The sequence below is a fragment of the Sphaerodactylus townsendi genome, linkage group LG02 (assembly GCF_021028975.2).
Source record: "Sphaerodactylus townsendi isolate TG3544 linkage group LG02, MPM_Stown_v2.3, whole genome shotgun sequence".
NCBI classification, from domain to species: Eukaryota; Metazoa; Chordata; class Lepidosauria; order Squamata; family Sphaerodactylidae; genus Sphaerodactylus; species Sphaerodactylus townsendi.
The window spans coordinates 116,076,039-116,100,898 of NC_059426.1; the positions used below are offsets into that span (position 1 = coordinate 116,076,039).

Here is a 24,860-nt window from a genome sequence, read left to right on the forward strand (position 1 = left end):
ATTTTCAATGCTCAGTCCACACAGTAAGTACCATTCCAGCTCAATCAGCAGCAGAGCCAGCGTGGTGTAGTGGTTAAGAGCAGGTGGATTCTAATGTGGAGAACTGGGTTTGATTCCCCACTCCTCCATCTGAGTGGCAGGGGCTTATCTGGTGAACCAGATGTGTTTCCGCACTCCTACATTTCTGCTGCATGACCCTGGGCTAGTCACAGTTCTTTGGAACTCTCTCAGCCCTACCTACCTCACAAGGTGTCTAGTGTGGGGAGAGGAAGGGAAAGGAGTTTGTAAGCCACCTTGAGTCTCCTTATAGGGGAGAAAGGTGGGGTATAAATCCAAGTCTTCTATAGGGACTGAAATATGAATGTGACATTTTACACCTCATTTCCAGTTGCAAAGCAATATATTAGACTTCCAAAGGCCAACTTTTGTTTCCAGAACCACACATTTCCACCGGAAGATCCTGTGTGAATTGACTAACAAAGAGTTCATGCCTAAATCCAGCACTTTCCTTGCTAATGGGAAGCACAATAAAATGACACCCCCCAGTAGATGTGCAAGCTCTATCTACCAGAACAAAAAGTGTGTTTTAGAAAAAGAGTAGGATTTGGCACAATGAACTGGACAAGCAGGAGCAATGTCTGTTGCCAGCAACAGATTAAGTGATTTAACCCTTTAATTCCTCACACCCTGTTTGGATTTGGCAGTGGTTTCTCAGCTTGAAAAGATGGCAGTGATATTAGTGGCCTGGCAAAAAGCAGGTACAGATGTAGTCGCTCTCCTTGCACAAGTATCTCCAAAAACAACATACTGTTAACTTCACCTCCATACTTCTGAAATCATCACCTAGTCCCAGCCCACTTGCCTACAGGTAGAAAGAGTGCAGTGCAAACCCAATTAGTGCCAATAGTCTCTGAGTATAGGTCACAGGTATCAAGGACTGAGATAGTTCAGAAGTGCCATTCTAATATGGCTACTGGTGGCCCAGAGTCCTTGACCAGCTTGTGGACTGGACCTAATGACAGATTCATCAGACTCAGTTGGGAAATGTTGCTGCTGAATTTAACATCACAGCTTCTAGGGAAAGGAAACATATAAATAGACATTAAAAGTGAGCCAAAAGGGTCTCTGGATTGCATCCAACCAGCCACATGGGCACAGTCTAGCTCAGGCTCCTTAGCAAAAGGCAGTCTCTGGGCTCCACATGACACAAAAGGCTAGTCTCTGAGTTCCTCCTCAAATAGCAGGTCACCTCCTATCTCATCACAGCTAAGGATGACAGAAAAGACAGGACAAATGTCTCTGCAGGTGCTTTAGACCTCACTCTCTGCTGAAGGTTTGCGTTGGTGCTTCCAGCCTGTGTCTGGGAGGGAGCCACGACGCTCCGGAGTAGCTGCTGCACTGATGCTGCTGCATTCCGACTGCTCCTCCTGCAACAACTGCTCAGTTTCGGTGTCATCCAGTGAGCCAGAACTGGCTTGGATCGAGACTGTGTCAGTCTTCATGCAGACGTGATCTCGGAGAATACATCCGCGACAACTCCGTATCTGTTTGAGATCATCCCATTCCGATTCATCACTGGACAAGAGGCACATCCCTTCTACAATCTTGATCTTTTCCTTGGTGTAATCATGATCAGGGTCAGCCTACAGAGATGATAACATGAGATGTGCTTAGTCATACAGCAAAGCAGAAACTGGAACATGAGAACGGGAACAAATGGAAGGCTGGCTTTTGCCACGTACTGGGAAGGCATTAAAAGACCAAGAACAGTGTCCTACTACAAGGTGGGCCCACTCAATTGCATTAGAAATGTGAAAGCCTGGAAAAATATGTTTTCAGTTTTTTCAACAACAAAATTGGAAATTTGGGAACAACTGAAAAAATTCCTAGTAAATATTTTCTCTTTTAGAATAAGGGAAATGTATTTAAAGAAAAGGTTTTACTCACTCAAAATGCATAGTATGAAGATTCATGTGGAGGGTAATCTATACCATTAAACAATTATAATATATACATTGTATACATGCAAACATATTTGTTTAATATAACTGTCTACAGTTAATATGCTATAGTGCATATATCAGGCTCTTACTGAAAAGTCCATGTTTTCACTATTATAAAGTTTAATCTCAATAACCAAATGCATTGCTAGTCCTATTAGCAGCAAAGTCCATTGCAAGGGAGATGCAATGGGCCCGAGCACAGGGGTTGAAGAGGAAACATCTCCTCCTGCAATGGGTTTTAATGGGGCTGTAGCTGGGCAGAGGAATGGGAATAGGCTCAGCAGGGCAGCTGGAGACCATGTGTTGCTGGCCCACCAGTCTGCCGTGTCTTTGGGGGGTGGGCAAGGTTGGGCAGGGGGGTGGTTGCTGTGGGTGGGCAGGGGCTGGTTTGGGGCCAGGGAGGATTGCAGGGGATGGGGGGAGGCAGAGAGGGCTTGTTTGGGGTCAGGGAGGGTTCCTGTAGGTGGGGGGAGGGCTGGAAGAGCTTGTTTGGGGTCAAGGAGGATTGGTGGGGGAGGGGGCAGGATGGCTTGTTTGCCCACAGATCTCTTGAGCAAGGGAGGGTTGCTGGGGGGGAGGGCGGGAGGGCTTGTTTGCCTGTGGATCTCTTAGGATCCATGGGCAAGGGACGGTTGCTAGAGGTAGGGGGGAAAGGGTGGGAGGGCTTGTTGGCTTGCAGATCAGAAGGCTTGTTTGCCTGTGGATCTCTTAAGATCTGTGGGCAAGCCCTCTGCAGCCTGGCATGCTTGGGGGTGGGGGGGGCAGGGTGGCCTTTGTCAGGCCATGGAGCAGCCGCTTCACAGCTGCGATGGCCAATGGGAGTGCAGGATGCACAGGGCTTTGGTATCTGTGTGTTCTGCACACTAACTGGGTAAAGGATCGTAGTCAGATGTTCGAACTATTAGCCAATTATGTATAAAGATGAGACTGCTTCTGTCCAAAAAACATAGTTTCTTCTCTTTACTATAAAATGTGTGCTGTTTTCAGCTTTTATTTTTTCCTGTACCTCAAAAGGCAAATAGGTAAGGTCACACAGGGTGCAGCAGTTTGAAGATGTGCCACTAAGAAGAAATGTGGCTACTGAGAAAAACTGCTCCAGATGATTAATCCAAACTCCATACTATGGTACTAATGGAACGGTGCAGAGAACCAGATAAATGAACTGATGAGGTAAGAAAATTTTCTTCTCATCTGAAAAACAGTCATCACTGAGATACTAAGAATAAACAAAATTTGTCCACCAAAACAGATTTTTTTGAGATCTAACTCCAGGTCACAGAGATCTTTCAACTTTGACAGTTTCTGATAAATCTGATGACAGCAAAAATCAGAGATCATTGATTCGGGTGTGTGTATGAAATCTTTTCAAGATTACAGTTAAACATCACACTAAGATAGCCTTCACAAATATATCCAAACTCATAGATTTCTGCTGGAGTGAAATATTATCAAGATACAACACATACTTTTACCCAGATGAGAAATTCCATTATGAACTGTGGATTCTCTCAGCTGATGAGAAAATATAAACTATAAATGGTGACAGGAACAGGAACAAACAATATCTCCAAAACCAAAGAAGGAAAAAGAACATAGAATCACAGGTGGAAACTGGTAAAGCATTAAAATAGGAGTTTGTCTTCAGATGCAACTCTAATATGGCTAGTGCAGATTGGACAATTAGAATGTAAAAAGTCTCTTAAGAAGGATAATCTTCTGGCACACACTCCTTAATTACCAAATCTGGTTAACATAAAACTCTGATGGGAATAAACCATAAGAAGAATACAGGTCAGTTGTACCAGTAATGGTTTTAAAATATAAACATAGTATTGATGGGGGGAGGGGCAGAAGGTGACTGTCACATTATTCAAGACCCTGGAAACTATTCTGTAAGCAGTGGTTAAGGCATGTAAATCCTGTTTGAAATGCTAAACACAAAACCCCCCCAAAAACTAAAGTGACTTACACAAAGTATTGTCGAAGGCTTTCACGGCCGGAATCTCTTGGGTGCTGTGTGGTTTCCGGGCTGTATGGCCGTGTTCTAGCAGCATTCTCTCCTGACGTTTCGCCTGCATCTGTGGCTGGCATCTTCAGAGGATCTGATGTTGGAAAAGCAAGTGGAGTATATATCTGTCCAGGGTGTGTGGGGAGTGTCCAGGGTGGGTGGGGAAACCTTGTCTGTGAGTAACAAAGGCAGCAACCAGGTCAATAGTTGAGGGCATCTGAATAGAAGTATGAGTAACAATGAAGACTATAGCCTGGGAGTAACCCTGTAGATAGCAAGGTCACTGGTGGGAGCATCTGAATAGAAGTATCCTGGCCTTTGTTTCTTTTGTCTATGGTCATCCTGTGTTTGTGTGGAGCTGGTTTGACACAGTCTTGACCCTAGTATTTTTCAACACTGGCAGCCAAGTTCTGTTCATTTTTCAACACTGGCAGCCAAGTTCTGACCTTGCTATCTACAGGGTTACTCCCAGGCTATAGTCTTCATTGTTACTCATACTTCTATTCAGATGCCCTCAACTATTGACCTGGTTGCCGCCTTTGTTACTCACAGACAAGGTTTCCCCACCCACCCTGGACACTCCCCACACACCCTGGACAGATATATACTCCACTTGCTTTTCCAACATCAGATCCTCTGAAGATGCCAGCCACAGATGCAGGCGAAACGTCAGGAGAGAATGCTGCTAGAACACGGCCATACAGCCCGGAAACCACACAGCACCCAAATGACTTACACAAAGATTAAAGGCTGCCTATTAGGGAAGTCTTTCCCACCACACATATGCAGCAGATTTCAATGATGTGCACATGCACATGTATGAACACGCGAGTGCGTGTACGCACACACACACACAGAAAGCCAGCCAAGCAGCAGGTAACATAGGTCAAGCTTAGGCCACTGAAGGAATAAGGGAGACAGAGGTTGCACAAAAACCGAGCAGTGATACCTGATGTGAGGCTGTGGGTAGAAGTCAAAAGAGGAAAGGTGAAAGGCTATCAGAGGGGTGAGAAAGATGCTGAGGAAGAAAGACAAAGAATAAAACTAAGTGCTATGCAAGAATCATGGGCAATCACTTGCCCTTCATCGCCCATTCAGAAGGGCTCACAACAATTGCAACAGTACTTGTCTTCACTCCCGCCCACTGCCAATCCTTGAGGAATACAATATCCTCTCTAACACAATTACAAACTGTGTAATAAGAGACTGTGGTCTTCATGAGGAGCTTTGGATATGAAAATACCAACAGATATTGCTGGTTAAATTACAGGGTCATATCAGTGGTCATCTAGTAATGGGAGGAATAGTTTTTTAAAAGGTAACTGTGATCCATCAAGGATGAAGGGAAAAAATCCCAAGTTTTAAACCAGCCTTTAAAACTACAGTGGCTTGACATTGGTTGCTGGAGTTCTGAAGCCAGCACTTACCTCCTTCTTATAGCATAGCTGATTATACATAGCTGGCTTGGGAACAGTTTCAATCTTCACCTCCTGGGTAGATGTCCGGTAGGAAGGGTTACTGTAGGTAAGGTTACTCAGTCCAGGATCTGTGAACTTGGACTTTTTGTGCCTACAGGAAAACAACATTAATCAACATATCACTGCCACAGTTAGAACATCAGAGAGAAAATAACTGTGTGTATTTCCTTCATTATACACCACCATTATTCCCAGTGCAGACCCAAAGCGGCTTACATTATTCCGCTCTCCTCATTTTTATCCTCACAACAACCCTATGAGGTAGATCAGACTGAGTGTGTGACTGGTCCAAGGGGCATCAATCTGCCTCAGCAGAGTGGAGATTCAAACTTGGGACTCCTAGATCCTAATCCAACACTCTAATCACTACTTCCCTGCACTACACTGGCTCGTAACTGAGGCTCATTCCGCACACGCAGAATAATGCACTTTCAAACTGCTTTCAGTGCTCTTTGAAGCTGTGCAGAATGGCAAAATCAACTTGCAAACAGTTGTGAAAGTGGTTTGAAAATGCATTATTTTGCGTGTGCGGAAGGGGCCTGAGTTTAAGATCCAACCTAAGTTAAGGCATGCATAAATTTCTCTATGAATTATTTCCAGGCAAATATAGACATAGAAGAATCAACATTTGTATAAGAGGAAAATGTGAGCATCTGTTGCTACTGAATCTTCTCCGTATCATCCAAAAAATCAATGCTGGGGTTTTTCAGAGGCCAACAAGAGACAAGAACTGCTTGTTGCCATTAGAACTAGTAAGAACGGTAATTTGGGAGCATTGGCATCTTAACCTTTGGGTTCTATGTTTCTAACTTTTCTTCCTCAGCTAGCCTCTAAAAGCACAGCAGGGTTACAAACTAACATACCAACATCTTGTGGAATTTGCTGAGTTTTGTTAAAAGCAAATGGAACAAATACTTAAAGACAAAAAAAGGTGAAATTACCTGTATGTAATCACTGCACTAATTAGCAGCAGAATGATCAAGATGCTCAGAAGGCCTCCAATAATATAGCTGACATGCAGCCCTTCTCCTGAAAGAGAACAAATTTAAGATGAAGGGTGACGGTACAGCAGAGATAACTTCACCTTTGTAGAAATCTAAAAAAATGATAATGCAATACTTTTATGACCCTTGCAAGCAAAGCCTTACTAACAAAAATATCACACCAACGGCAATTTTTGTTGTGCTTCTGATACACATAAACTGTCGCAGCTGATCAAGGAGAAACCCATCTCATTTGTTCCTTCCCACAAACGTTTGTAAAAGATCAGCTCATTCCTTTGCCAAATAATCAGCAGCCATTCTCCTATTGGGGGCAACAATCCACCATATTGAAAAAGAATAAACATTGCTATAAACACACATTGCTCACAAGAGCTTTATGTATTTTCAAGACATAATGTTTCAAGAAACCCATGAGAATGATTGTACTGGCATAATGGAACCTATTAATCTTTCTAACAGTGATCCTCCGATATATAACTCACTTTAGTATAAGTCAAAGGAAAGATGCATTGTCTGGATCAAATTTTCAGCAAGTATTTTCATACACATGCTTAGTTCAGGATGGAACATAATACAACAGAAAGAATATAAATGAATTGTTGTCTTTCAGATTCAAATGTAGAAGCACACAACAACAATAATAATCACAATTAACAAATGGAATCCAACCCCCCTCCCCCCCCTCTGGTCACTTCTGCAGCAGAAGCGGGGGTGGGGATTTTTAGTCAATTCTCCCCCTCCAGCTGAAGCCCACTAAGCTTTCTAAAAAGCTCTCTAGGGGGCAGGGGACTCTTATGATTGGGGGGAGGGGGATTTACAGTTTGAGTGAGGAACTGGTAAAAACACAGCCTCATATATATATTTTTTAGAAAAAAGTTTTATGCAAATAATGGGAAATACTAGAAGATGCTCAAATATTTCCAAGCTTCTTGTCAGAACAGTATTTCTTCGTATTTTCTGAACCATTGCTAAAATTATTGTTGTGAATTGATCTCATGTTTGAGCTTCCAGTATTTTATGCTGAAACAACACTGGCATAGTGTGGGACAAAGAAGACAAAGAACCCACCTGTGGTTGCCAGCACCGCTTCCTCGGCATGAGTGCACAGACCTTGGCCAGCCTCTTTGTTGGAGCAGCTGTACAATGGAAAGGTACAAAATGGTCACCATCAAGACGGAGTACAGCCAGTCATTTACCTATAAAGGACTGAACCATGCTGGGGTGATCTAAAGGGGGCTCATTAGAAATAAGAGTACAACAAAAAAAACCCCTTTTTTCTACCCCAGACAACATTTCAAACTGGTAAAAGAATGTTTTGGAAATCTCAAGTAATATACTTTATGAAATTTAGTTTAAGCTGTTAAACAGAACAATATTTTAAGCAGTTAAATAGAATAATTAAATCACAATGATTCTAAATGGTGAAACAACTCTATTCCCATTTGTCTTCATCTTTAAAAAAGCAGAAACTCCACTTTATGGTACCTAAAACTGCGGAGTTTCTTTCAGGGGGAAGAGAATCTAGAAAGAAAACTGGAAACCACCTGCTCTTTTTTACATTCACATTTTAAGCAGCAAAGCCACTCACTTTCCTTCAGCTGTTTCCAAGGATGTGTGAGGCTTAGTGGTTGTTGAGCCTGGTCTACTACCCAGAGTGTGACTTTTCTTGGTGGCACTTGTGGTCTCTGGAAATGGTAGCACCATGCCAGGAACTACATACGAGAAAGAAAAAACAGAACCTGAGGCAGGCCCTATAATTAGGCACTACAGTTTCATGAAAAGAGAAAATTAGTAAGTTTCATGAGATCTCCAACATGTAAGTCAGAATGCTGACTGACCAAATATATATGGAAGAACTAAGACTCATTCCATAAAACAGAGATCTTCTAATAAAGGTATCAAAAATTGGAAAGTACATAGGATGTTCATAGTAAACCACATAGTACATAGTACTTAGTAAACCGCAGTATAGTAAACAGCATAGTAAACATAGTACATAGTAAACATAGTACATAGTACATAGTAAACTGCAGTGTAGTAAACAGCATAGTAAACATAGTACATAGTAAACCGCAAAAGCGGTTTACTAGACTGTTGTAACTGCATGGAGGTAGCTAAACTAAAGAGTTATTTTATTAATCTGCAACAATTCTCTAAGCAGTATTTCAGTGTTACTATGCAGGTACTTTTAAATGGTTCTGCACATGATGAAATAAAAACTTGCTTTGAGCTGTATTCTTCTGAACCTGTGTTAAAATATGCTGCTGGGATATGGGGGGAAGCTTCAAATGCACGAGGCACTTGACAGACAAATTGAGACAAATTAAAAGTCTCTAGCATGGAGGCATTTCAATCATAATGCTTGCTTTGCCAAGGAGAAATTCTATAGTAAATGCTAATTTATTATCTGAAATGGTCTTGCTTCAGAGCAAATAGCAACACTGTACTGGTTAGGTAGGAATATGGATCATGCACAGGATCCTATACCCCAAATAACTTACCAACAGAGCAGGGGCGTCCATCTGGTTCATCCGGACATGCACAAACAAAGTCAGAAGCCCTGGCAAAGCAGAGGTGGGTACAACCTCCATTGTTCACTCCACAAGCATTTGTACCTAAAGGATACAGACAAGATCTAGCTCAGAGTATAGTTTTCTTTTCCCAGCCACAGGAGTTTCATATTCTTCTTACCAGGATACACTAACCAGATGGTCAAGCACAAGGATCAATATGAAAGCCCATCACCCACAGAATCAGTACAGCCTTGGCAATTAAGAAAGGAAAGCAAATTGATAAACAAAGGGAAGAACTACATTAATGTTACCCAATGGACACCCTTGTCTGGTCACCACTGTAGTATGAACCTCTGTATACATCTGCACCTGATTTGTACAAATATGATTTTTCTCATGTGATATGAGCAAAGCTTGACCCATTTCTACACAGCCAAAGTCAGCTTAAAAGGTGACAACTATGAATAAGCTATGTATTGGATTGTCATTTATTTTTGGTAAAGTTTTTAGCAGTCTCTCTTCCTTTTCGGAAGTTCTTCCTGTGCAAAATGATGGACCTACAGCATTTGGAACCTGTCTCACACATCCTCAATACTGCCATTTTCCAGGACCTATTAGAAGATTACTATTTGCAACCTGTTTGGCTCCAAATTCACCATAAAGGAATTAGGATTGCTGCATATACCTGTCTGCCTCTGAGGAGAGACCACAATGATGTCCATGAGCCCTTCAACATTGGCCAACACTGTCTCCTTGTTCCGACCGGAGTATTTGTCCACTCGCTGGATAGATTTGGTTTGCCAGTCAGTCCAATAAAGCCATCTGTCTTGCTGCTCAAAAACCAAAACAAACAAAAATTCATTAGGAAAATATACTAACCACAAAAGCCTACTCATAGGAGTCTAAGCAAAAATTGAAACAGCAAAACACTGTCTTTATGCCTCCCAAATTAGAATGTGCTACTTCTTTGGAACACATGAACGTAGCTGAAGCTGCCTTATACTGATTCTGACTTGATCTTGACAATAAAATCAATATTGTCTCAGGCAGAGGCATTTAATATCATCTACTACCTGATCCTTTCAACTGGAGATGTCAGGAATCTGAACTCAGGACCTTCAGCATGGAAAGCAGATGCTCTACAGTTGAGCCATGTCCCTCCCTTGCAACCTAATAAAATTCCAGCATTCACTGCCCAGTTCCTTTGTACCTGTGTCAAGGCAAAGGGATGCGCCACTTGGCCGAGTAACACTTGCCGCAGCTTCCCATGGAGATCCGCACTCTCTATGCGGTCTAAGTGAGCATCAACCCAATAAATTCTAGAAGAACAGAAAACAAGGAAGTAACTTTTATGAGACTTGTAATTTGAAAAGACAATAATGCTAGGAAAAGTTGAAGGCAGCAGAAAAAGAGGAAGATCCAACATGAGATGGATGGACTCTATAAAAAGGAAGCAGGGGGCCTCAGTTTGCAAGGTCTGAGCAAGGTTGTTAATGACAGGACATTGATTCAGAGGGTCACCATGAGTTGGAAGTGACTTGATGGCACTTAACACACACACAAGACCAACAAGCCTCTCTATCCCCAACACCCACCCCATGCAAACCTGTTCTCCTCCCTACTGCCCTTACATATGGGAGTAACACATCAGCCTCAAGCTGTCTTAAAAAACAAAAGGAACACTTTGGCTGAATGGAATTGCTGGTTCCCAAAACACACACCTAACACATTTACCTTATCACTGGCAATGCTGTGCTCACCTTCTGGTGTCATAATCTAAGGTCAGACCATTGGGCCAGCCTAAATCAGTGTTGATCAATATCTTGCGCTCAGAACCATCCAAGTTTGCACGCTCAATTTTAGCAATGTGACCCCAGTCTGTCCAGAAGAGGTATCTGGGTGGGAAAAAACAGGGTGAAAGGTGCACACGGGCACACACATACACATTATCAGGATTCCCCAAACATCACAGGCAATTCTGTCTTGACACCACCTTTCCTTCTCAAGATATTCTGCTGCTGTAATCTGCTTGCATGCAGTTCACACGTCATGTAGCATCAGGCTATTAATGAGTAAAGACAAGAGGGCCAAGCAAAGCAGGTGGCTGGGTTCTTTCCTAATTAGCAGAGATGCTGGCTAGGTGGGACTCCTGTCTGCCTCTGAAGAGACAACAGCTTTCTCCAGACAGTTGCAGCCCATTGAGTACAGAAGATCAGCTGATTGGGAAAGACTCCTTTCAAGAATCAAACAGCAGTCCTTCCTTCCTTTGCTCTAACAGCCTTTCCCCTTGACCCCAATGTCTGTTTAGACATGAATAGGATTCTGGTAGAAAAGGTCCCAGCCAGCTGCTTGAAATTAGCTCTTCCCAACCAACCAGAGCATTTTACCTCAAGATGGGCAGTTTGTTCATGAATTAATCTGCCAGCAAGAGGAGCCCTTCCAAGCAAACAAATGCTCTTGGAAGTCTTGAAGTGGGTTTCCATTTTAGGGCACTTCCCTCCACCTCCTCTCTGTTCTCTATACTTTCTCTAGGATTTTATACTTAGAACCTGTGATTTTATCCTTCGAAACACCTATCTTTAGCTGACCCTAGACCAGTGGTGGCTAACCTTTGGCACTCCAGATGTTATGGACTACAATTCCCATCAGTCCTTGCCAGCATGGCCAATTGGCCATGCTGGCAGGGGCTGATGGGAATTGCAGTCCATAACATCTGGAGTGCCAAAGGTTCGCCACCACGGCCCTAGACTTACCCCTTTCTGGGAAAGACAGCAATTGCTCGAGGCTCATCCAAACTGTTGTTAATTAGCACTTTTCTGCAGTTGCCATCCAGTCTTGCAACTTCAATCGTGTTGCGACCTGTGTCCGTCCAGTACAGGTTTCTAGCCACCCAGTCCACTGCCAGACCATCGGTTGTCTTTAGTCCCTGGCCAATAACTGTTTCCATGTGGCTGCCATTCAAGTCTGCTCGCCTGAAAGAATATTAATTCCAAAGAGAATGAGGAATAGACTCCTTATACTACTCAACAATCCCATTGTGGAAGAAGCCCCAGTGACATACAGACCAAACAAGCAAAGAAGGCAGCTTTTAGGTAAGTACTTAACACAACAGGCAAGGATCTCAAGGGTACCTACCTGATTACATCCAAGAAAACATCAGTGTAGTAAATCTTGCCATCCACACTGTCATAGTCCAGAGAGATGACATTATTGAGCTCTGGGACAGGTACGTGGACATCAGTATGATCGCTAGTGTCTAGTGAGATACGCCGGATGGAGCCACGACTAGAAAAAAGCAGGTATGTTTCAGGAGATGGGTCACAAGTTTGCTCATCACTCTTCAGTTGGATACCAGTAGGACAGGCACAAGAGAAGCCTTCAGGGTTCGGTAAACAGAGATGTGAGCAACCTCCATTCCTCATGCCACACTTGTTAGCACCTTAAGAAAAAAGAGAAAGGACAAGGCAATCTCAACTCCATTTCTATTTCAATGCTTTTCTACTGGTTTAAACATGCATTTCCCAGGCAACTAACCATGCTGCTTGAAGTCTGTCTTACCTGTCCCTATCAAGAGTTCTTCGATTATGTATTCCTGCATGGCAGGGTGTTGAACTTGATGGCCCTTGTGGTCTTTTCCAACTCTATGATTCTAAGTCTATAAGTCATTATTAAGGCTACCTACCTTCCTTACTGGAATAATTTTTGCAGGGTTATGGGAAAAGTTAAGAGGGATAAATGGAGACAGGATTTCCAAAAGGGAAGTTTTACAGACTCCGAATATTAGAAACCTGCCAACATTCCAAGGTGATCAACAGTTTACTGGTGGAGAATCTTGATTTTGTACTATCATTTGCCATCTCAATGGCAGCGACACCACAATTCTAAGCTCTGAGAAAATCCCATCCCATGATGAAACAGCAAAATCACTGCCCAACCTGTGAATCACTACACAGAGCCACAACAGGATAAAGTCAGGGCTGTGATGAAAATAGGGATGCCTTAACAGATTGAAGTTTGCCAGCATTTTAATGGTCTTTATTAAAAGGGTCTTTAAAGCTTGAACAGTAATAAAGCAATGAAGGGAGATCAAGACACCAAGTAGACCCCTGACTTGAGAATCACTAGCTTTAAAGAGAACATTTCTAGAATTAAGAATATAATGGATAACATTCATCACACACCCCATCAGTAGTGGGCATGGGCTTGGGAGAACAGAGTAGAAAAAGGTATGTTCTTTCCACATGCAATCCTCTATGCCCTCCTTTCATCTTCCAAAGAGCTGCAGCTGTGGCTGATTCTAAGAGGAATCCCCAGCCAAGGTCTTGGGACTTTTTTTTTTTTGTATGCCTGAGACCTAGAAACTTACCAAGAGGACGCTCCCGGTCGATAGCCTGGATGTCCATCAGGCCAGGCAAGTTTGCCCTGACCAGGATGACATTGGCTCCAGTATCCTTGTCAGCTCTGTGAATGCTACGAGTTTGCCAATCAGTCCAGTAGATGTAGGAATCCAGCAGAGTGAGGCCGTAAGGGTGCTGCACTGGTGAGAGCAGGGTGCGGCGGTTTACACCATTCAGGTCTGCAGCCTCAATGCGCTAAGAAGAGAGCTATAATGAATTTTTATTCCTTTTCAGAGACAATCTGGGAAAAAGGTGGAGCCTCAAAAAGTTATGACTTCAAGTTGCCATATGTAACATTTTCAACAGTCTGAACTTGCATACACATATGTATCTCTTTACCTGACGACTTGTCATTTTTGTTATATTGTCCCAAACATGGGGTCTTGTGCCTCATACAGCCCTTCCAGGACCATCAGATATGAGGGCCCAATGCAAAAGAAACCCAGTTGTGGTGTTTGCAACTATTAAGCTGCACAAAGAAAGTGAACCATTCATTTATGAATGTTTGCTCGGCTGAGAGGAGCTAACAAGTAAAAAAAGGACTCCAAAGAAGGGGGGGAAGTTGGGGAGCATTTTACTATCAGCCTTAGAGCAAGAGCCCTAAGCTGGATAGCCCAGGCTAACCCAATGCAGGGTTGACCCTGCATGGGAGATCACTAAAGAAGTCCAGGATTGCTGTTCAGAGACAGGAAATGGCAACCATCCCTTGCCTTGAAAACCTTACAGAGTTGCCATAACTTGGCTGTGACTTGATGGCAAAAAAGGGGCAGAACAAGGTCTGAATTTGTTCCTTTTATGTCTGCAGATGTTTTACCTGCATACAGCCAAAGGCTTTGAGGTGAGATGCGCTAGTGGATCCAAGACCTGACCAAGATTCAGAGTATTCAGAGGGGTGTGTGGGTCCCATATGCTTATTTCAATTGTATCTTGTAAGCCACTTTGGCTCCCCATAGGAAACAAAATCAGGGCAATTAAAATATTTTAATTAGTTCTTCTTCTGTATAAATGTGGTCATAATTTGGTAGGTTGAGTTACAGTCGAACAGGCAAATAGCCTGCACCATGACAATGAGGGCAGTAACATCAACTAATTGTAAAGTCTTGCTGTTAGGTTTTCATCCATGATGGCTGTTTGACACGAGCACATCATCTTGTGATGTTTGATTAATGCTCATAAATGAAGTTGCTTTCAGATCACAAGTGTTCTTTAATCAGTCCCATGTCATCCTTTCTGTCAAAGTATCAAAATTGATCCTCAGGGCCTCTCCACATCTGCATACCTCAGTGTGAGCATCAGCCCAGAGTAGCTGTGATCCAATCTTATCCACTGCTAGGCCATTTGGCCAGCCCAGGTTGTTGTTGATAAGCACCATGCGGTTAGAGCCATCCATCCCAGCTCGCTCCAGTTTGGCATTCTCACCCCAATCTGTCCAATACATAAACCTGTAGAGAGGAAGGAGAAAGCCAACCAGTTATTAAGAAGAATAAGAGTTGGTTTTTATATCCAGCTTTTCTCTCAAAGTGATGAATAATCACAATCCCTTCCTCTCTCCACAGCAGGCACCTTGTGAGGTAGGTGGGGCTGAGAGAGATCTGAGAAAACTGTGTGTGAAGAAAGTGTTTAACTTGGCTTAAGAGCAGCCATCTTTGAAAGGTTTTTGGTTCTCAAAATAAAATGTTGTTTTCTGGCTTCTACTAGTTTTCTCAAGCTGCAACTGTTGATCTAATGGCCACATTCCGAAAGCCCTTTGAAACCTCTTCACCTGATAATTATAATGAGATAATAGTAACGGTTGCTGATGATGAGCAAAGTAATGTGATTGGTTTGTACATGTAATCTAACCCTAAGATTCCTCCTATAATTGTTGTTCAATATTTATACTAACAACCTTTTCTCTCCCCCGCCTTACGGTTCTGACGATGCCGTTATGCTAGCTTGCTTACACCTTAGGTAACTTAATTTTTTCTTTGCTTGCTCCTTTGGAAACAGAACCTACCTACTACCATGGATTATTTTAATATTGTTATTTTATTGTCAGCTTTAGTTTTTGATGTTATTAACTTTATTTTTATTAAAAGTATTGGCTCTGAGTGCTTCGTGTTAACCAAATCGGCATCCACGCAATGGCAAGGAGTACTTCTTGCACCACACTGTGACTAGCCCAAGGTCACCCAGCAAACTTCTTGTGGAGGAATGGGGAATCAAACTGGTTTGTCATATTAGAGTCCACCACACTTAACCTCCATGCCATATCAGAAGATGCAACATTCTCATATCTTCTCACCCACTGCCTTTCTCTAGTCCAAAACATTCTACTATCAGTACTTACCCCATCTCATGATACAATGCAATTGCTCTTGGGCTGTCCAAGTTTTCCCACACCAAAACTTTCCTCATTGTTCCATCCAGGTTACCCACTTCAATTCTATTGGTTCCAGTGTCTGTCCAATACACTTTGTGACCAACAGCATCTACTGCTAATCCATCTGTGGTCTGTAGCCCTGTAGGAAGGCAAAGTTGTTAATGATGCCCGCCCAAAAGCTTAGAACCTTTCCTACTTAAAAGCATTCTCAGGATATTCCAGACCATCTATAGTTCTAGAAACTCCATTTAAAAATTTGGAGATAACTATACTACCCCAAAAAAAAAAAAGTCCTACAAATCACCCATACACAAAACCAGGGGTAGGGAACCTGCGGCTCTCCAGATGTTCAGGAACTACAATTCCCATCAGCCTCTGTCAGCATGGCCAATTGGCCATGCTGGTAGGGGCTGATGGGAATTGTAGTTCCTGAACATCTGGAGAGCCGCAGGTTCCCTACCCCTGCACAAAACAAACTGAATCATTTTCTAAAAGCACTCTTGATGAAGGCAGGAAGGTTTTGGCAAAGCATTTTGTTACCTGTAGTAATGATATCTTCATACTGGGAGCCATCCAGGGCAGCTCTGCTGATTTTCCGCAGTGTGCTGTCTGACCAATAAACCTTTCCTGGTAAGAAAACAGGATAACATCAGCAACACCTGTCTAAATAAAATGTCTCCTGCAGATCAAACACACTTCAATCTAGTTTCAGCACAACACACAAAAAATAAGGTGGCATTTACCAATGGCTTCTGTGCAGTCCCACACTGGGAGTCTAGCAAGCTCATTGAGATAAGTGAGAAACTCTCAAAAGAAGAGACCATGGAAAACTATCTTCCCAAAAGTTGCTGAGCGTCACATATTGATGTTTACCCAGTGCTGGTTCATAAAAAAGTAGGGAGCTCTCTCAAGTGTCCCAACCAAAATACATGTAGGAAATGGCAAAAGAAAAACAGAGCTCTGGTGGACAGAGATGTGATACATAAAGTGGCACTGAATGGTCATACATTCAAGACAGTATGATAGCCTCCACCAACCTCCAAGGCAAGATTGTATGAAGACACTGATTAGTCCTCCTTAGAGCTTGAGAGACCAATATAACCATTGTGGGGGGGGGGGGGGGAGAAGGAGGAGGAGGAGGAATTTAGATTTATAACCTGCTTTTAACAACTGTAAGGAGTTTCAAAATGGCTTATGAACTCCTTCCCTCCTTCTCCCCACAACAGATACCTTGTGAGGTAGGTGGGGCTAAGGGAGTTCTGAACAAACTATGATTAGCCCAAGATCACCCAGCAGGAATGTGTAGGAGTGGGAAAACGAATCTGGTTCACCAGATTAGAGTCCACTGGTTTTAACCACTAATCCAGGAATGTAAGGAATGCATAGATGTTTAATTAATCTCCTTTAAAAAACACCCTGGTCTAAAAAGACAAAATAATTGCAGCATACAATGTTGCAGAAGGCAGAATGTACATTAAAAAAGTTTTAAAATGTACATGATATTTGTGAAGCTTAGAGCTTTTCATTAGCTCAAGTTTCTCTGGGCGTGGAGGAGTGGCAGGAAAAGTTTCATCTCTGACTTATCTACACCCCAGCCTGATCATTATATAGAAGTTACCGCAGCACAGGTGAGGAAAAGCTACTCAGCAATATAACCCAACTGAAAAAGGATTTTCAAATTATGGTACAATGGAAACGAAAAAATCAATTCGAACAGCAGTGGGAACAACTATATCAAGCCACTTTAACAAATAACATTAAGCAATTCTGGCAGATCATAAATAGAAGGGCCCAAACGTGCAGTATCCAGTTGCCCCATATTTCACTAGACCAGGGGTAGGGAACCTGCGGCTCTCCAGATGTTCAGGAACTACAATTCCCATCAGCCTCTGTCAGCATGGCCAATTGGCCATGCTGGTAGGGGCTGATGGGAATTGTAGTTCCTGAACATCTGGAGAGCCGCAGGTTCCCTACCCCTGCACTAGACCGATGGTTCAGTTATTTTTCTAATCTGTTCAATGCTAGCCTAACTGAATACCCTGATTCCACTTCAATACCAGAGGAGCTACCAGATTGGCCTGAGGTTAATCCTCAAGAAGTGAGTAAACTAATCAGTGGTTTGAAAAGCGGTAAGGCCCCAGGTCCTGATGCAATAATACCAAAAATACTTAAATCCTCAATTCAATCTAATGCCTTCTATGCTGCTCTATGGCAGATATCAACAAATTGATAAACAGAGGAGGCTATGTCCATGCAATATGGGTCAGGTGGAGACACTCGATCATACCCTCTTTCATTGTGTAAGGTTTGCAAAAATCAGAATGTCACAATCTGCACTTATCCCATTTCTGTATAACAATCTAACTGATGCTCTTAAGATACCTATGCTTTTGAACAACATGGATCCCACAGTGTGTGAGAATGTAGCAAAATTTCTGCTAACAATAATAGACGTAAGTCTAGATGAATACCAACCAATGTCTATGTATTATGACCACATATAGCCAGCAGTAATTTTTCTAGCTTCTGTCAGTATCCGATGACGTTTAAGTGAGTTAACTTAGCTGAAGGAATGTCCTATAGTTACAGAAGGACCATGTATATATTTTAGTATTTAGTATTTTAGTACCAGTGTCTACAATTGTGAGCAATAATGGGCAAATTTTGTATGCTGATTTTGTATGTTTATTTTATGCCAATAAAGGCTTGTGACTTGACTACACCCCAGCCTGATATCAAAACTGTAAAAGCAAAGCCAGGAAGACAGTGGCACGTGACCTGTCACGGCAGCAGATAGGCTTTACCAAAGAAACACAAGAACCACATGTGCTGCAAACCATTCACTGCCCCAAAATAAATTTCTTACATGTTGCAAATGGAGTGTTCTTCATTAGGGTAGAAGCAATAATACTACTTGAAAATTTATCTTCTACCATATCTAAAAATAAGACCTAGAAGCAGAGGGGATTTCTTGGGGGTGGGGGGATGTTTGCAAACATTGCAAATGTTTAGAACAACCATCTCTCAGCCTACATTTACATGTCTTACAGTGCAATCCTATGCAGAATTACTTCAGTCTAAGCCCACTGAAATGAATGTGCTCAGACTGGAGTAACTCTCTTTAGGATTGAACAGTTTGTCCATATTATTGCAATCAGTCTGTAGCAACATGGCTCAGAGGAAAAAAAGAAAGATCCACTGAGATTCAGCAACATTTGTTGCCTAGCAGGAATCACACATACATCAGCATTGTCTAGAGAAGAAAGGGAAAACCTGTAACATGAAAATCAACCAGTACTGAATATTCCTATAAAATAGTAGCATTGAAGCTATTGATATTTAAATGGTTACACTGAAAATACTTCAGACCTTCCAGAGGATCCACTCCAACAGCGATGGTGTTTTTCATGGTAACGTTGACTGAGACAACTACATCAGCAAAATATGGGATGTCAAGTGAAACCAGGCGAATGTCTGACCTTCTGGCAAAAATCAAGAAGCTGGTCATCCCTGCAGAATTGGGGACAAGATTGATATGAAAATCAAGAAAGATGGTTTGGTCAGAGGATCAGGATGCAACTGACAGCTTTCTCTCCATGTGTGCCACATGGAGACTGTAACCTTCTTGGTGTAGAAGTAACTACAATTTGTCATGGCATCAAAATTAGGCACTTTCACAAACTGTGGTTTGTTCTTCACCTACAAACAGGATTCTAAACCAGAATCAACTTGCAGTTTAGAATCCAGATTGGTAGAACAAGAACACTAGAAGTATTTCTTGCATTATGTGTTCTAAGATTCTGTACCTAGAGGTCTGAGAGGAGCAGGATGTGGGCTTCAGCAAGCAGGAAGACACCTACCTGGCGAGCAAGTCTTGCCATCTGGCTGCAGGTTGATGCCGGTGGGGCAAGTACAGCTGTAGCCCTTAGGGAGAGGGGCCAGAAGGCAAAGATGACTGCATCCACCATTATCAACTTTGCATGGAGTGTATACTGGAGGAGAAAGAGAAAAAAGACAGCACATTGCATCCAGATGTCAGACTCAAAAGTCCAGTGTAAGGAGCATGAGCATCCTTTAAATCAGTGGTTCTCAACCTTCCTAATGCCATGGAGAACACTGATGCAGAGAGTCTTAGACGACCCCTGGGAAAGGGTCGTTCGACCCCCAATGCTATAAAAGCATTTAAATTATATTAAGAAGTCTCTTTCACATGTCTCAGGTTAGACTCCAACTGGGAAGCCAGATGAAATCTTAGTATATGAGGAAGAAAGCCAGGGCAGGCTACTATGGTAATCTTCCACACCTGGAGGCCTATGCCGATGAAAGATGTGGATATCCATGAGGTTCTCCAAGTTGTCTTGCAGAGTTTCACGATCCTGTCCGGTCCTTTTGTCTGCACTCTGAATGCTCTTTGCTTGCCAATCAGTCCAGTAGATCCGCCCTCCATAAACAGTAAGTCCAAAGGGGTGAGGGAGATTGCTTCCAATCAATACCTGCCAATAATATCAGGAGAGCAATGTGAGTTAAGTCCAAGAATACCAGCAATCAACCACTAGAAGCCCTGAACAACCTTAAAATAACAGCACATTGCTGTTGCGGCACAGATGAGCAGGAAGACTAGAGAAGTGTGTGAAGACTACAAGAGTCTCATCAAGGCAGCCTTTCTCTCTCCAGAGTCTTCACTATATCTTTTCTTCAGCCCAAAGTAACCCCACTTTATTGCAGTCTTGATAATATTATTACATTGCTCTGTCCGCACTGTTTTAATTGTGTAACCCACCTTGAGTTGGTGTGAAAGGCAGACTACAAATGAGGCACATATAAAATTGTTATCCCCAAGTAAGTTTATGCCTTTCCTACTTATTACCCACTTTCCAGAAGCCCATACCCATCCTTTCAGCCAGGCTCTCTTACCCTCCTGTGAGAACCATCCAGTCCAGCATACTCAATAGTCTTCATACCAGCATCTGCCCAGTAAAGGCGCTGAGATTCATAGTCAATGGCTAGTCCATTAGGCCAGGTCAAGTTTGAAGAGATGATCACCACACGACCAGAAGCATCCATTCCTGCACGCTCAATCTTGGGGCTAGCCCCCCAGTCAGTCCAGTACATGAACCTGCACACAAGCCCAAAAATAATGGATGACTCTGCCAATCTGTACAGCGGCATCAACCTTTTGCCACCAAAACGCACAATTTAATTGGCCCAGTGATTTCTAGCTGTTAAATGCAATCAGAATCTGCACTCCCTAGGAACAAATGAACAGTGATTCTCAGACTGTATTTACTACCTCAGTAAAATTCATTTCAATTACTGCAGGTTTACAGAATAGAAACAGAAATCAGAGATAGCTTATCAGTGTGAAAGAAATCTAGGACCAATGTAGTATGCCACCTGTATAGAGAAGCTGCTTCGTATTAAATTGCCTTTCAAATAGTCACAATAAGAGATATTACATGGTCAGAGATAGAACGTGGGGCAATACATAGGCCTATGCTGATAAGCTAAGGATACTTTCTCTTGAGGTAAGAAATTCAGTGGCTTAAAACTATTTCTGTGGTCATGAAGAAAAGTTTGAATTCCAGATCAGTATAGTTGAAATGCCATTCCCTTTCTAAGACTACTAATGGAAGCCTCTCCAGCATAAGCACTGCTACTAAGGATCAAAGCCCAGTGTCACAAATTTCTGTGCTGTTTCAAGGGGGAAAAGTTTCTCACCCTCCAACAGGATCTACCACAATGTCTCTAGGTCTGTCTAGGTTCTCCCATATCAGCACAGTCCGCATAGTTCCGTCTGTGTTGGACACCTCTATCCGGTCTGTCCCTGCAGTGATTAGAGGAGGAACAAACAAATAAACATAAAGTTCCAGAAACACAGGAGAGATCACAAAAAAGAATCATCCCCTCACTCCATCAGAGGGAAGACATACTTTAATACACTCAAGATTATTTGCTCAGCAGACCTGAAAGGTCCCCCTTGAATCTCACATCTCAGCCTTTCAAGTTACTAGGTACTAGGCTGCCAATTCTCAATTCAATTATTTTGAAGCACATTTGGTGATATTTTGAAGCACATAAAGTAACTGTGACTGGCCAGGAGTTCAGGCTTCACACTGGGAATGTACATGCTCAAATGCTCATCATTTATAGGAGAAAACCCCTTTTGAAAGGGGAAAAACAGCTTCTCAGAAAAGAATAGGCTGAATGACTTTTTAATCACTACATACTAATTTTCTGTATGGAAAGGGTAGGAATTTCCCCCAGGAGAGCATTCAAAGCCACAATCCACAACCTGCAATCTTTAAACTGTTTTATAACTGGATTTCTAATGAATCAATAATGTGTGTACTCCTCCCAGAGCGCTGACCGATGGATTATTTACTATGAACGTCATTCTTTTCATGTTGTCTACAAAGGGCTATTTATTATTCATGCTTTCAAAAATAAATCTTTGGGATAGGCTGCTTAGGATTTCAAAGACAAATCTTTCAGAGGTTACTGAGCTTCAAAAGCGATGATGATCTTGTTCTGTTGCATGGGGCAGAGAGCTTTAGTACCTGCATCAGTCCAATACAACTTGTTGGTGACCCAATCAATAGCCAAACCAGCTGGGCTTTCCAGGCTGGTGTCCACCACAACCTATGCAACAGACAAAAACAAGAAGAGTCTTAAAAGAGAATAGTCTTCTGTTCTCTCAACAATACAAATGAGTGTAGCCATTAAAAAAATCACAATGGAGTCCAAGAATTAACTAAATCTCAGCATATAAAGAGATGGATACAGAACAACCTGAGCTCTGGAACTCATTTTTGGCTTGTTGGATGATAAACTATGGACACAAAAACAGTGGCTGGAGAGAGAATGTGTTCTTTCCCGAACAAGTTTCTGAAATTATTACTTTTAAATAATGTTTTATGCTATATCTGATAAGCTTTATCTGATTCTCTTACATAGTTTAAAATAAATTGTCATGCTGTATGCTACATCTCAAATGTCTTGGGGCAGAGAAAGCAGACAAATAGCATCACGTAATAAAATGAGAGTGTTTGTATCATAGTATAAATAAGTAAACTGAGGATTCAGTTGAATGCTTCTTTATATTCTAATAACAAGCTGAAACAAATTGTGTGAGTCCACAGATATCCAAAATGGACATCTAAGAAATAAACTCAAGTCATCATACACATTGGTATGTAGACATCTTCAAGTGGCATGGGGATGATCTATGCAGATAAAAGACGTTTGTTCTTATTAGTACCCATTCAAACTGCTGCCCCTTCAGTTCAAGAGACATTACCTCTTGGCCTGTTCCATCCCACTTTGCCCGATTAATGGAATCAGTGCCGACATCTGTCCAGTAGACATAATCATTCTGTGCATCCCAGTCCAGAGCCACAGCGCTGCGCACATCAGCCAAGGGGATAACATCATCAGACAGGTCTTCTGTGTCGAAGCTGATACGACGGATGTCCATCCTTCGGGCAAAAAGCAGGAACTTGTCAAGACCTGATCAAAGGTCGAAAGGTCTTCTTTTAATTTCTCTACATTCAACAACATGGTAACAGGCATAGAAAATTCTTGTTACATCTAACCGCTGATGCATCAATGCCCCTCTAAATGGATTTATATGTCTGACCCATACTTGTAGGGCAGATCAGGTAACCTAACACAAGTAGAACAGAAAAGGGAAATATACATATGTTGCTAAGAAAGAGCTTTTGGGAGGTACCTGTAGAGTACCTATTATCGGGAAAAAGTTATCCAAGTGGAACAAGTATGGGTTAAAAAAGTGAGTTATAATTTCTATCATTCTAGAAGTGCAGGGAGGTGAATGTAGCCACTAGCCTCCCCGCTCCTGAAGAATAAGACCACAACAAGTTTTCTTAGATCATATAGAAGAATAAGACCACAACAAGTTTTCTTAGATCACATTAAGGCGAATTCTGCATGGGCCAAAAACAGCGGTGTGAAAACAGTATAAACCCTTTTACACCGCTTTAAACCATTTTACACTGTTTTCACACCGCTGTTTTTGGCCTATGTGGAATCCACCTAAGTGTCTATGAAGTCTTATTGCCTACAGTAGCCATTCAGATGACTCCAAGCCATGAAGACAGTGGTCTATTACCATTGTTGGCCCCAGGCTACTGGTATTCACAGTGCTTGTAAACACAGAGGTTCAGTTTAGCTGACAGAGACATCTTCCATTAATTTATCTAATCCTTTTCACAACCTTCCAAGTTACTGACTATTACTATAATAGTGCAGCAGAAAATTCCATGAAGTTAATTACATCTCATGGGAAAAGCATGCTCTTTTCTGTTCTGAACATTTCTCCAGTCAATTCCACTGGGAGAACCCAAATTCAAATATGGGATGGGAAAACACTCTCTGTACAATACATAGTTTTATAAACCTATATAATTTCTTCTTTACCCCAATCTTTTTTTCTTCAAAAAAGGAGTGCCACATGTATTAGTTGTTTTACCTCTAAGAAGTGCTTCAAACCTTTGAACATTTTGGTTGCTTTTTCCTATACCTATTCCAGCTCTAAGGTGTCTCTTTTGAGGTGGACCTACTAGAACTATACACAGTATTTGACATATGGCCCACAGCCCAGATGTATATAAATGCACTACTACATTGAACATTTGGTTGTTAATTTCTTCCCTTTCACCCCTCTACCAATCACTGAACTGCACACTGTATTCGTTTGTTCTCTCTCTCACACACACATACTCTCTACTCTACCCAACTTCCACTTCTTTCAGTAGTCCCTTTCAAGCCCACAAACCTAGACTACAGATTTCAACAAATTCCTCCTAGACTGGATACATTTAAAACAATATAGTCAAAATGCACAAACTTTTCTCCATCACACTTACTGTGAGCACAAGCATGGCTGCTGGTCTTCCGAAAGCCCGTGGGACAGGCACAGGTGTAATTTTTGCTGTTTGGTAGGCACAGGTGAGTGCAGCCCCCATTGTTAGCTCCACAGCGATTTCTCCCTGCTCAAATAGCCAAAGAACAAACAACATATAAGAAAGCCAATAAAGAAAACAAAGACTCAGTTTGCGGGACAGGGCAGAATGGCA

At 42.2% G+C, this 24,860-nt stretch overlaps 1 protein-coding gene across 2 annotated transcripts in view; it reads right to left on the reverse strand.

Moving 5' to 3' along the window:
* Nucleotides 1-231: 231 nt before the first annotated feature.
* Nucleotides 232-24,860, reverse strand: part of LRP4 (LDL receptor related protein 4) — a 116,512-nt gene continuing 91,883 nt past the window's right edge. Inside the window, exons 16-38 of one of the 2 annotated variants that reach the window (XM_048486358.1) lie at nucleotides 24,651-24,773; nucleotides 23,063-23,271; nucleotides 22,323-22,404; nucleotides 21,484-21,589; nucleotides 20,680-20,881; nucleotides 20,069-20,258; nucleotides 19,626-19,757; nucleotides 19,135-19,275; nucleotides 16,306-16,392; nucleotides 15,733-15,904; nucleotides 14,683-14,845; nucleotides 13,373-13,598; nucleotides 12,142-12,445; nucleotides 11,760-11,978; nucleotides 10,767-10,901; nucleotides 10,217-10,325; nucleotides 9,692-9,836; nucleotides 8,995-9,108; nucleotides 8,082-8,205; nucleotides 7,562-7,629; nucleotides 6,431-6,518; nucleotides 5,439-5,580; nucleotides 232-1,643 (exon numbers count right to left, since the gene is read on the reverse strand). In XM_048486358.1, the coding sequence (XP_048342315.1) occupies nucleotides 1,311-1,643; nucleotides 5,439-5,580; nucleotides 6,431-6,518; nucleotides 7,562-7,629; nucleotides 8,082-8,205; nucleotides 8,995-9,108; nucleotides 9,692-9,836; nucleotides 10,217-10,325; nucleotides 10,767-10,901; nucleotides 11,760-11,978; nucleotides 12,142-12,445; nucleotides 13,373-13,598; nucleotides 14,683-14,845; nucleotides 15,733-15,904; nucleotides 16,306-16,392; nucleotides 19,135-19,275; nucleotides 19,626-19,757; nucleotides 20,069-20,258; nucleotides 20,680-20,881; nucleotides 21,484-21,589; nucleotides 22,323-22,404; nucleotides 23,063-23,271; nucleotides 24,651-24,773 (3,614 nt within the window). In that variant the 3' untranslated portion in view covers nucleotides 232-1,310. Of the gene's footprint in view, nucleotides 1,644-5,438; nucleotides 5,581-6,430; nucleotides 6,519-7,561; nucleotides 7,630-8,081; nucleotides 8,206-8,994; nucleotides 9,109-9,691; nucleotides 9,837-10,216; nucleotides 10,326-10,766; nucleotides 10,902-11,759; nucleotides 11,979-12,141; nucleotides 12,446-13,372; nucleotides 13,599-14,682; nucleotides 14,846-15,732; nucleotides 15,905-16,305; nucleotides 16,393-19,134; nucleotides 19,276-19,625; nucleotides 19,758-20,068; nucleotides 20,259-20,679; nucleotides 20,882-21,483; nucleotides 21,590-22,322; nucleotides 22,405-23,062; nucleotides 23,272-24,650; nucleotides 24,777-24,860 lie in introns of both variants that reach the window. The other variant, XM_048486357.1, reaches the window with a different exon arrangement.